We start from the raw sequence: 12,828 nt of genomic DNA on the forward strand, positions 1-12,828 counted from the left end.
GTAGCAGTCTCCTTTCCAGAAGGAAACTGAGGGATTGCGTCAGAATGCATTAGAGTGATTCAGAAGAAAGTAGAGAACAGCATACAGCCATTTCTGCATTCTTTGCTGCATTCCACATAATAGCAGGGAATGTAGAAATGGACAGTGTACTAAGGTTGTTTAATTGTACATACTGATTTTACCCTAGATGACAGGATGCAGAATGGTTTTAAATTATTCTATTTTATTGAGATCACAGGAAAAGTGGTGGAATGCAGCTCCTGTAATAATTGTGTGTTTCCTGATACTTTTGAATAAACTGGTAGTGAATATAAAGATTTATGTTATCAACAGGTGATGGTACATAAATATGAATTTCTTTAAATAAATTGCATTTGACCCTCCCTTGTACCAAGAAAGAGGCAAATTAAAGATTATTGAGCAGTTAAAAATGTGAATAAAAACTCTTACTTGCTTAATCAAATGTGGAGCTGCAATTGTGCCTCTCTTTGAATTGTTAGTTGCTGGACTTTACCATAAATGGGAAGAGAGGAGTTGCTGTTGTTGTGGTCTTCAGTACAGAGACTGGTTTGATGCAGCTCTCCATGTTTCTCTTTCCTGTGCTAGCCTCTTCGCCTCTGAGTAACTACTGAAACCCATATCCTTCTGAATCTGCTTAATGTGTTCATCTCTTGGTCTCCCTCTAAGATTTTTACCACTCCAGTCCTAAATTGGTGATCTCTTGATGTCTCAGTATGTGTCCTATCAACCGATCCCTTCTTCTAGTCAGGTTGTGCCACAAATTTCTCTTCTCCTCAATTCTATTCAGTAGCTCCTCATTAGTTACATGATCTACCGATCTAATCTTCAGCATTCTTCTGTAGCGCCACATTTTGAAAGCTTCTATTCTCTTCTTGACTAAACTGTTTATCGTCCATTTTTCACTTCCATACATGGTTACAATCCATAAAATACTTCCAGAAAGGACTTCCTGACACTTAAATATATACTTGATGTTAACAAAGTTCTCTTCTTCAGGAACACTTTTCTTGCCATTGCCTGTCTACATTTTATTTGCTCCCTACTTCAACAATCATCAGTCATTTTGCTTCCCATTTTATAATCTGCTCTTGCTTCTCATTTTATTATCTAATTCCCTCAGCATCACGTATTTAATTTGATTACATTCCATTTTTATCATTTAGCTTTTGTTAATAGTCATCTTAATCCTCCTTTCAGGACACTGTCTGTTCTATTCAATTGCTCTTCCAAGTCCACTGCTGTCTCTGATAGAATTACAATGTCATCAGCAAACATGAGATTTTTATTTCTTCTCTCTTTACTTTAATTCTTACTCCTAAAGTTTCTTTTGTTTCCTTTACTGCTTGCTCAGTATACTGATTGAATAACATTGGGGATAGGCTACAATCCTGTCTCACTCCCTTCTCAACTACTGCTTCCCTTTCATGCCCATCGACTCTTATAACTGCCATCTGGTTTCCGTGCAAATTGTAAATAGCCTTTCACTTCCTGATCATCCCCGAGGATGGCTTTTACCAGTTTTTCTGTTCTTCTGTAAAGGATTCATGTTAGTGACTTATTAAATTAATCAGAGTATTAGAATGGAATAGTATCAGAAAAACGAGTGTTTTTTGTAAGAAAGGATTGAAGGAAACATTCCACGTGGGAAAAATTATATATAAAAACAAAGATATATATATAGTGGGAAATATCCAGATAACCCGGACGGTGTAACACTGTGCCAAGATGTGCTGGCCGTGCACCAAGGCATGTTTAGCCACAGGGTGATCCTCATTACCAACAAACACTGTCTGCCTGTGTCCATTCATGCGAATGGACAGTTTGTTGCTGGTCATTCCCACATAGAATGCGTCACAGTGGAGGCAGGTCAGTTGGTAGATCACGTGGGTGCTTTCACACGTGGCTCTGCCTTTGATCGTGTACACCTTCCGGGTTACAGGACTGGAGTAGGTGGTGGTGGGAGGGTGCATGGGACAGGTTTTACACCGGGGGCGGTTACAAGGGTAGGAGCCAGAGGGTAGGGAAGGTGGTTTGGGGATTTCATAGGGATGAACTAAGAGGTTACGAAGGTTAGGTGGACGGCGGAAAGACACTCTTGGTGGAGTGGGGAGGATTTCATGAAGGATGGATCTCATTTCAGGGCAGGATTTGAGGAAGTCGTATCCCTGCTGGAGAGTCACATTCAGAGTCTGGTACAGTCCCGGAAAGTATCCTGTCACAAGTGGGGCACTTTTGTGGTTCTTCTGTGGGGGATTCTGGGTTCGAGGGGATGAGGAAGTGGCTCTGGTTATTTGCTTCTGTACCAGGTCGGGAGGATAGTTGCGAGATGCGAAAGCTGTTGTCAGGTTGTTGGTGTAATGGTTCAGGGATTCCGGACTGGAGCAGATTCGTTTGCCACGAAGACCTAGGCTGTAGGGAAGGGACCGTTTGATGTGGAATGGGTGGCAGCTGTCATAATGGAGGTACTGTTGCTTGTTGGTGGGTTTGATGTAGACGGACGTGTGAAGTTGGCCATTGGACAGGTGGAGGTCAACGTCAAGGAAAGTGGCATGGGATGTGGAGTAGGACCAGGTGAAACTGATGGAACCAAAGGAGTTGAGGTTGGAGAGGAAATTCTGAAGTTCTTCTTCACTGTGAGTCCAGATCATGAAGATGTCATCAATAAATCTGTACCAAACTTTGGGTTGGCAGGCCTGGGTAACCAAGAAGGCTTCCTCTAAGCGACCCATGAATAGGTTGGCGTACGAGGGGGCCATCCTGGTACCCATGGCTGTTCCCTTTAATTGTTGGTATGTCTGGCCTTCAAAAGTGAAGAAGTTGTGGGTCAGGATGAAGCTGGCTAAGGTGATGAGGAAAGAGGTTTTGGGTAGGGTGGCAGGTGATCGGCGTGAAAGGAAGTGCTCCATCGCAGCGAGGCCCTGGACGTGCGGAATATTTGTGTATAAGGAAGTGGCATCAATGGTTACAAGGATGGTTTCCGGGGGTAACAAGTTGGGTAAGGATTCCAGGCGTTCAAGGAAGTGGTTGGTGTCTTTGATGAAGGATGGAAGACTGCATGTAATGGGTTGAAGGTGTTGATCTACGTAGGCAGAGATGCGTTCTGTGGGGGCTTGGTAACCAGCTACAATGGGGTGGCCGGGATGATTGGGTTTGTGGATTTTAGGAAGATGGTAGAAGGTAGGGGTGCGCGGTGTCGGTGGGGTCAGGAGGTTGATGGAGTTAGGTGAAAGGTTTTGCAGGGGGCCTAAGGTTCTGAGGATTCCTTGAAGCTCCGCCTGGACATCGGGAATGGGGTTACCTTGGCAAACTTTGTATGTGGTGTTGTCTGAAAGCTGACGCAGTCCCTCAGCCACATACTCCCGACGATCAAGCACCACGGTCGTGGAACCCTTGTTCGCCGGAAGAATGACGATGGATCAGTCAGCCTTCAGATCACGGATAGCCTGGGCTTCAGCAGTGGTGATGTTGGGAGTAGGATTAAGGCTTTTTAAGAAGGATTGAGATGCAAGGCTGGAAGTCAGAAATTCCTGGAAGGTTTGGAGAGGGTGATTTTGAGGAAGAGGAGGTGGGTCCCGCTGTGACGGAGGACGGAACTGTTCCAGGCAGGGTTCAATTTGGATGGTGTCTTGGGGAGTTGGATCATTAGGAGTTGGATCAAGTTATTTGGATAGAAGTTAAAATGATGATGTAGCGTGACACACAGAATATCTTGAAGATGTTTCTTACTCTGATTGGATTGTAGTCATTCGGTTACTTTAATTATGGCTGCTACATGTAATTAAATAGTCAAAAACATAGTTCCCTCTCTTTTCTCTGACGCAATTCTTTCCATGGTACATGTTGGCCTCATTAGATCTTTGGGTGTCTAATAAGAAGTATCTGATTTGTGTTTCTGAATGAAAGGAAATCAGTACTAATATTTCATTATATTCATATGTAAATTTCTACTTGTTCATTTATGAGTGAAATTGGTTTCAGGAAGAAGATTGTGTTCTTCAGTCATTATGCATACCAGATTCCAAACTGAAGTCTGATCTCTACAATTTGATTAATGCATTGGGGAGTAATCAGTGCTTGCAGATGATAGACATCAGGTACTCTCTCTCTCCTTTCTTCTTGTTTCTAAAGTAGATTGACAGTATCTAAAGGATATGAAGTCTACAACTGGTTAAAACTCTGTTTATGTCTTTTGCAGCTACAATTTTTGTGTAGTTAGACATCTTGTATTTTTTGTGATCTGTAATTTTTGCACTGAAATAATTTATAGTTTTAATGTATGTACTGACAATAAATTTGGAGTGTTGAAACACGTGTGACTGTTCAGGAGTCAGAGGATATATTCAATTACGGTTCTCAGGTCTCCTGGTGTGTGACACTGTGTGTATCCCACAAATACTGTTCATAGTCTGATGGTGACTGTGTTTTACTGTTAGCAATGGAAGTTTTCACAGACTCCAACTGGGAACTGAGCTGCGGCCTACCACGCGTGTGCCAAATTTAGCTGTGGGTGTGGATAAAGTGCAGCTGTTGTCAAATATTCTTGTTTCACTTTATATCTAATCATAGCTAGCACAGGGTTCCAAGCTGTACTTATTGTACATTATTCACTTTACAGTTACGTATTGCCTCCTTCATCACACATCCCCCCAGAAAGATAAAACTTATGATACAATCTTTGTTTTCTCGTACATCTTGCAATGTCCTGTACTGAGGCAATGCTCTGCTGTTACAGATTTATCTGGTTGGTGTTCATCAAATCAGTGTTGCACTGTATGACATGGTTGGGTAATATGTGTCATTTTACATTCACAAGGAATCCCATGTATATCTTGTTTCCTGAGGCTAGGATCATTTTTGCTGGGGTAAAAAAAGACACATCTCCATTTTCATTTATAGTGCTACTTAGCATTGCACCAAATTTTCTAAATAATTAAAGTGCTGTTTAGGTATCCATCTTGATGTTCAATTTGCATTGAAAGTCTTTCTACTCCCTTTTTGTTATTTCCAACACAACCCAATAGTCACTGCTCATTATTGTTGTACTCTAGACTACCTTTTTAGCTGTCTGTAGTGATTTTCCGTAAGTCATAGTCCTTTCACACCTTTAAAAGTTGGGAATACTCTTTTATGTAGACCAGTTTTTCAATATGAAGCCACTGTATTCATTAATAGGCCCTCTTCACCATTGTCAGTCAGTATTGTTGGCCCACACAAATCGGTGACGTGCTGTACACTATGTTTCATGGTTAGTCCACACAATGCATGTTCCAGGATGTTCACAAAGTGGCGTATGTCAGGTTTTTAGTTTTTCAGTTAACTGCAGAGTGTGAAATTGAATCTTTAAAAAATGACTGACTAGTCACTTTCGTTTTATGATTTGCACAGGTCAGAGCTGCATTATAAAGTGAATTAATCAAAATCTTGTAATTATGGTGGCAACCTGTGTGTGTGTGGGGGGGGGGGGGAGGGGGGGGGGGGGGGAGGAGGAATCATGTGATTTAGTATTTGTGATGAATGTACTACTGCACTGTCTTTGTTATCTATATTTTTTTCCTTCTTACTCCCATCTATGATTAGAGGCGTACCATGTACTGCTGAGGTGCCTTGAGAGTGCAGGTTTTCCACAACTTCTCATCCTAGGTTGAAGACAGTACATTTCATTTACTCCCTTTCACAGTTCCTGTCCCTTTACCTCCGGACTCCTTGTTGGTCACAGTGCATGCTGCATCCTTACATACCAACATACCCTACACCCATTACTTTGCAGCCATGGAACACTACTTTTCTCAATGTTTCCCCAGTTCAAAATCCACCATGTCTTTCCTGATCCTTCTAGTGAATCACATCCTGATTCACAGTTAGTTAGGTCTTTTTTTTTCTGACTTCCGAATGCCAGATCCATAAATAAATCTGTGGTACTGCCATGGACATTCCTATTGCAAAGCCTGTGCCAAGTTATTTTGGGCCTTGTGGAGGAATCTTTTCTATCCAGTCAGCACCTAAAACCACTTGTCTGGTTCAGCTCCATAAATGAGATTGCCATGATCTGTGGTCATGGCAGGGACAACCTTTGCTCTCTCTTCCGTAACCTCAACATCTATTCCTAAATTCACTTCACCATGTGCTCCTCAGTTCAATGAGCCATCTTCCCAAGTGTCGGTCTTCACCTCTCAGAGGACTGCTTGTATCAAGTGCGCCAACAACCAACACTACCTGCACTTTGACAACTGTGACCAGTTCCACGTCAAAAAGTGTCTTCTTTACTGCCCCACCACCTGTGGATGCTGCAGGAGTTGTTGAAGTACAAGTATAGTAATATTCTTAGCAAAGCCTTTATTGACAGAAAATATCCCATGCAGCACATCCATAAACAGATTTCCCACAGTATGTCCTCATCCAACACAAGTAAACCTGTTAACCAGCCAACAACTGGAACTCCTCTGATATCCCAGTATCATCCTAGCCTTGAAAAACTTGACCACATCTATCACAAGGGGTTCGACTAATTCTCGTTGCGCCCAGAGATTAGGCGTGTCGTATGCAAATACCTACCCACATCACCCAAAGTACTGTTCTGTTGCTTGCCCAACCCACCGAATATCCTTGTCCATCCCTCTTCCAATCCTCCTTCCAATCTTTCACCTCATATGTCATTCCCAGGTGCAAGGCCTGTTAAAAAAACACACACACACACACACACACACCACCACCACCACCATCTGCTACTGCAGTACTGTCGTAGGCATTTCCTATCTCAGAAAAGGTTGGGTAACTTATGAATGCAGCTGTATAATACGAGGGCCGTTCAGAAAGTAACCTCCGGTTGATTTAAAAAAATACACCAAGTTAAATAAAAATATTTTAATATATACATCTTACAACTAAATCTTTGCACTATTTTTCTACATAGTCTCGATAGCGATTGAGGCACTTATCGTATCTCTTCACAAGCTTTGAAATTCCTTCTGCATAAAAATCACCCGCTTGTGCCTGGAGCCTGCCTGTGACCGCATCTTTGAGCTCTTCGTCATCATCAAACCGCTGTGACCCGAGCCATTTCTTCAAATGCATGAAGAGGTGATAATCACTTGGCGCCAGGTCTGGGCCGTAAGGTGGATGGTTGATAACGTCCCACTTGAAGGACTCAAGAAGGGCCGTTCTTCTGCGAGCAGAGTGAGGACGGGCGTTATCGTGCAAAAAAAACGATACCGGAAGTCAGCATACCACGGCGTTTGTTCTGTATAGCCCGTCGTAACTTTTTTATTGTTTCACAGTACACGTCTTGATTAATGGTCGTACCACGTTCCATGAATTCAACCAAAAACACCCCTTTGGCATCCCAAAACACCGTTGCCATCAGTTTTCTGGCAGAAAAATCTTGCGAGGCTTTTCTTGGTTTGGTAGGCGAATTTGAATGTGCCCACATCTTTGATTGTTCTTTTGTCTCAGGGTTCACGTACTTAATCCAGGTTTCGTCACCGGTCACGATTCTGTTTAACAATGGTTCTCCTTCGTCCTCATAACGTGACAGAAAGTCTAATGCAGAGGCCATTCTTTGAGTTTTGTGGTGGTCGGTAAGAATTTTGGGCACCCATCGTGCACAGAACTTACGGTAACCCAATCTTGCTGTCACTATCTCGTACAAGAGAGTCTTAGAAATCTGTGGAAAACCAGTAGACAACTCCGACATTGAGAAACGTCGATTTTCACGAACTTTTGCATCAACTGTCTGAACGAGTTCGTCAGTCACCAATGATGGTCTACCACTCCTCTCTTCATCATGAACGTTTTCTCGTCCACTTTTAAATAAACGTACCCACTCACGGACAACTCCTTCACTCATAACTCTTGGTCCGTACACGGCACAAAGCTCATGATGAATAGCTGCTGCAGAATATCCTTTGGCTGTAAAAAACCTTATGACAGCACGCACTTCACATTTGGCGGGGTTTTCTATTGCAGCACACATTTCAAACTGCCACAAAAACTAAACTAGCGCAGGTACGACGTTCACTCGACCACGGCTTGATGCCGACTGACCTGTTGAGTGCGTGAACGCACAGATGGCGTCGCTACTCCCCCCACAACCCGCACAATGACCAATCGGAGGTTACTTTCTGAACCGCCCTCGTATATCAGCTATGTTACATTGCAGTTACTGTGCAGCATTCTATGTGGGCTTGACAAATAGCCAAGTGTCTTTTTGGATGAATAGCCACTGCCAAATTATAGTAAACTACAAAATTTACCGTCCAGTTGCCGAACATGCTGCACGTCACAACACAAATGTTTTGAACAGCTGTTTCACTGCACAAGCCATTTGGATACTTGCTTCCAGCACTAATTTCTCTGAAATACGCAAGAGGGAACCTCTCTCCAGCACATCCTGCTGTCTCGCACTCCTCCTCACCTAAACCTCCCCACAAGGTGCTCGCCTTTCTTTGGCAGGTTCGTGCTCGGCTACCATGGGACCCCCTCTGAGAGGGGCCTTCCAGTTGGAAGCAGTGTGCCATTGGAGACACTGGCAATCGTGGGGGGTTTTCTCACAATGAGCCAATCATCATCTTCACAGTCAGCGTCCTCTAAACGTAAACGGAATGAGGCTAATGATTCAAAGACCCTCCCAACTGCACCACCGTTCCTCATTGTTTCACATACTGAAGATTGTCAGTCCTGTGCTATGGTAAATCCATTTATTATTCAGAAAAGCGTTGATGCAATTGCCGGCTCTGTCAAATCCTGCTCTTGTTTACGCGATGGCCCTTCGCTTTTGGAGACTACTTCCGATTCTCAAGCACAACTGCTTGCAGCTTCGCTCCTCCGTGGCTGTCCTGTTCATGTCGATGCTCTCAGGTGCTCAATTCTTCATGTGGCGTTATTTTCACTTAGCTGCTTGATGGTCTGACTGGGGCAGAAATCCAGACTTACCTCTCTGATCAAGATGTCATTGCAGTCCATCGGGTGATGAAAGAAGTAGATGCTTCCGTAGAGCCCACATGCACTCTATTTCTCACTTTTGATAGAGTAGTGCTTCCATCAAAGATCAAAGCAGGCTATGAATTTACCACAGTCTGACCATACATTCTGAACCTGATACGCTTCTACCAGTGTCTTGTTACAATCACACTCAAATGTTTTGTCGACACCCAGCTTGTGGTAGGGATATTGACAAGGGTGATTCTTCGCCTCCACCTCCCCACTGTATCAACTGCAATGGCGACCGTGCAGCCTCCTCCCAAGATTGTGTCCCGTATATCTCAATGAGCGTGCCGTTCAGAAGATCCAGGTGAAGGGAAAAGTGCTTTACCCTGTCGCTCGCAAGTTGTCGGCTAGTCAGAAACCTTGCGTTCTACCATCTGGTACTTACAGTACTGTTCTTGCTCCATGAAGAATGTGGCCACACAGACATGCGACCTCAAATTCAGCACTGTGATTGTATAATCACTCAGTGTCAATGTAGCATCCCTGTTTCCTCATCTCCTCCAGCTGTGCAACAAGCCATCAGACTTTTGCCTCACGGGTCAAAGTCCTCTGCTGCACAAGCGGCAGGCCGGAAAGGACAGAAGGAATACTCCTGCATAGACTTTTCACGTCCCTCCAGCCAACAAGCATGTGAGTCTTCCTCTGCCAACCGGAAAGGCTCCAAGAAATCAAACAGAGGTAAACAGTCTTCTTCTTCGCCGACTTGGAGATCCCCTTCAACATTGTCGTCAAATGGTAGCCTCACCTGGCCGACCTCCGTGTCACCAGTGTGCACGACCAACCGTCTTTCTGCCCAGGACTTAGCGGACTGACAGAGGGAGAATGCTGACGCCTCTGTAGATCTCGTGGAGCAGGATTCTCCAGCCTCTGCGCCCTGTAGTATAGGGTCTTCGAAGACTAGCACTCGGCAGCCTCAAAGGTGACACCCCTTAATCTTTTCCCTTCTCCCCTTTCCTCATCGTGACTCTCCTCCAATGGAACATTTGTGGCCTTAGATCCAACAAAGAGGAATTACGGCTGCTCTTGGAATCGCAGCATCCACTTGTTCTCTGCCTCCAGGAAACAAAATTGCATCTTCACAACTGCTTTGAACTCTCGCATTTTTTTCCAGTCTGCTTTGACCTTCCCCCCATTTATAGCATTTCATCTTGTGGGGGAGTCATGCTACTCATCTGGGATGATGATCGTGGTCAAACCATCTCAATGAACATCTGGCTCCAAACCATTGCTGTCCAGATTTTCCTTCCTCACTTCACTGTTTCCCTTTGTACCATTTATTGTCATTCGGTGTCAGCAGGGCAGACCTCCTCCAGCTTATTGGGAAACTCCTTCACCCCTTTCTGTTGCTTGGTAGCTTTAATGCACACCATCCTCTGTGGAGTTCTCCCAGAAACTGTCTGAGAATTACCCTCTTGGGTGACCTTGTCAGACAATTTATTCTCGTTTGTCTTTACCCGGGAGAACCCGTGTTCCTATCAGAATCCACCCACACCTATTCCCATTTGCACCTATCCCTCTGCACTGCCCAGCTTGCCTGTGATCTTGTGTGGTCCATCCTATGTGACAAGTACTCGAGCGACCATTCCCCGTGTGCTATCCATTTGGTTACTCCTATCCCACCTACATGCGTGCACAACTGAAGGCTTTACTCCTCCCTGCCAACCTTCAACGAACTTTTGCCCAGTTGTGATGACCTGGTCGAATAACTTACAAACATTATCCTTACCGCTGCAGAACGTTTCATTCCTGGCACTTCATCTTTACTGCACTGTGTCCTGATCCCTCGGTGGACTGAGGTGTGGCACGACGCGATTCGCGTGCAAGGCAATGCTCTCTGCGTTTTTAACCATCTTCCTTAGACGGCGAACTGCATTCATTATAAACAGCTGCCTGCGCTGTGTCATCGTGTTCTTCGGGATAGCAAAAAGCTAATTGAATTTCATCTGTTAGTTATTTCAACAGATCCACTCCCTCTTCCATCGTGTGGCCCAACTGCCAACAGCTCTCTGGGACTGAGGTCCGTTCCCCAATTTCTGTCCTGACCATTGCAGATGATGTCATAGTGGACCCTATTGCTATCTCCAACACCTCGGGCTGCAATTTTGTGGAAATTTCAGGCTCCATCCACTCCATTGGAACTGAGTGGAGGACGCTAGGGCGATACCCCTACCCCTGTCCTCTCACAATCACGAGTACTACAATGCCGCCTTAACTGTGAGGGAGCACCTCATCCCTGTCCTCCGCCACAGTGCCGGACAATTTTTGGATTCAGGTGTTGCAGAACCTTTCTCCTGCAGGCAAGCACTTTCTCATTCACATCTGGGCAGAGGGCAAGTTTCCCAGGCACTTGGGTGAAGCCACTGCCATACCCATGCCCGAGACCAGTGAGGACAAACACCTTCCTCCTAGCTGCCGCCCCGTTTCTCTCACCAGCTGTGTTTCCAAGTTGATGGATTCATGCCCGGCTGGTACAGTGGCTCGATCCTTGGAATTCACTAACCACTGCACAGTGTGGATGTACTGTATGCCATTCTGCAGTTGTCTATCTCATCACTTTGTCCAACCACATCATAAATGGTTTTCTGTAGACATACCAGTCTGTGGTTGCGTTTTTCGATTTGGAGAAAGTCTACGGTGCCTGCTGAAGGACTGATATCCTCCATATTCTCTACATGTGAGGCTTCCAAGGCCGCATGCCGTATTTTCTTCTTCAGGAATTTTTAAAAGACCGAGTTTTCAAAGTCTGTGTGGGTTCTGCCTTGTTAGACACCTTTATCGAGGAAAACGGTGTGCCTCACGGTTCCACCCTGTGCGTCATCCTCTTTGCTGTTGCCATTAACCCTATTATGCCCAGTTTCCTGCCGTACATCTCCAGCTGCCTTTTTGTTGACGATTTTGCAATCTATTGCGGTTCTCCGTGGATTTGTCTCCTCGAGTGGCGTCTTCAACATTGTCTCGATCCTCTTTAGTTGTGGAGCATCAAGAACGGCTTTCTCTTTTTCACTGATGAACCTATTTTTGTGAATTTCTGGCTTTGCAATGGGTTTCTGACACTGTCATTACAGCTTGAGCTTGTTGCTCTTCCATTCATTGAAACTACAAAATTCCTGGGGCTCATGCTTGATAGGAAACTTTCTTGTTTTTCCCATGTGTCTTACCTGGCCACCTGCTGTAGGTGGTCCGTTAGTGTTCTATGTGGCCTCAGCGGTACTTCCTGGGGAGCGGATCGGACCACCCTCCTTCATTTGTACTAGTCCCTTGTCCATTCTACACTAGGCTACATGTGTTTTGTTATTCATCTGCATATCCGTGCATCTTATGCCATCTCAATATAATCCACCATCATAGCATCTGTTTGGCCTGTGGTGTCTTTTACACTAGCTGGGTTGAGAGTTTGTATGCAGAAGCTGCCGAACTAACGCTTTTGTACAGCCGTGATTTTCTCCTTGGCAGACACACGTGCTGTTTCTCTGCCATGCTTGGCCACCCATCCTATGCCTCCTCCTTCAGTGACTCCTTTGATCGCGAGTATGGAGTGTGACCCTCTTCTCTGCTACCTCGTATCTCGGCCTGCTAGTTCTTCCATTTCCTCAAATGATCTCTGTGTTGCTGTCTGTCAGCAGGTGGTGTAACTTTGGTGTCACCACCTGTCTTCCCTTCATGGGAACAAGTTCTAGGGAGTTAAACCTCTCCAAGCGGCCCTCTTGCTGCAAGGAGATCATTTTACCTAGGTTGTGTATTGGCCACTGTCTTTCTAGCCATCGCCATTTGTTAAGTGGTGATCCCCCACCACTTTTTGCTCATCGTCCTCAACCTTTGATGGGT

General features: G+C 44.9%; 1 protein-coding gene across 1 annotated transcript in view; it reads left to right on the forward strand.

The window, feature by feature from the left end:
- Nucleotides 1-12,828, forward strand: part of LOC124605305 (F-actin-uncapping protein LRRC16A) — a 528,830-nt gene that overhangs the window by 329,872 nt on the left and 186,130 nt on the right. Inside the window, exon 15 of the mRNA XM_047136886.1 lies at nt 4,000-4,115. Within this exon, the coding sequence (XP_046992842.1) occupies nt 4,000-4,115 (116 nt within the window). The remainder of the gene's footprint in view (nt 1-3,999; nt 4,116-12,828) is intronic.

The sequence above is a fragment of the Schistocerca americana genome, chromosome 3, assembly GCF_021461395.2.
Source record: "Schistocerca americana isolate TAMUIC-IGC-003095 chromosome 3, iqSchAmer2.1, whole genome shotgun sequence".
Lineage (NCBI taxonomy): Eukaryota > Metazoa > Arthropoda > Insecta > Orthoptera > Acrididae > Schistocerca > Schistocerca americana.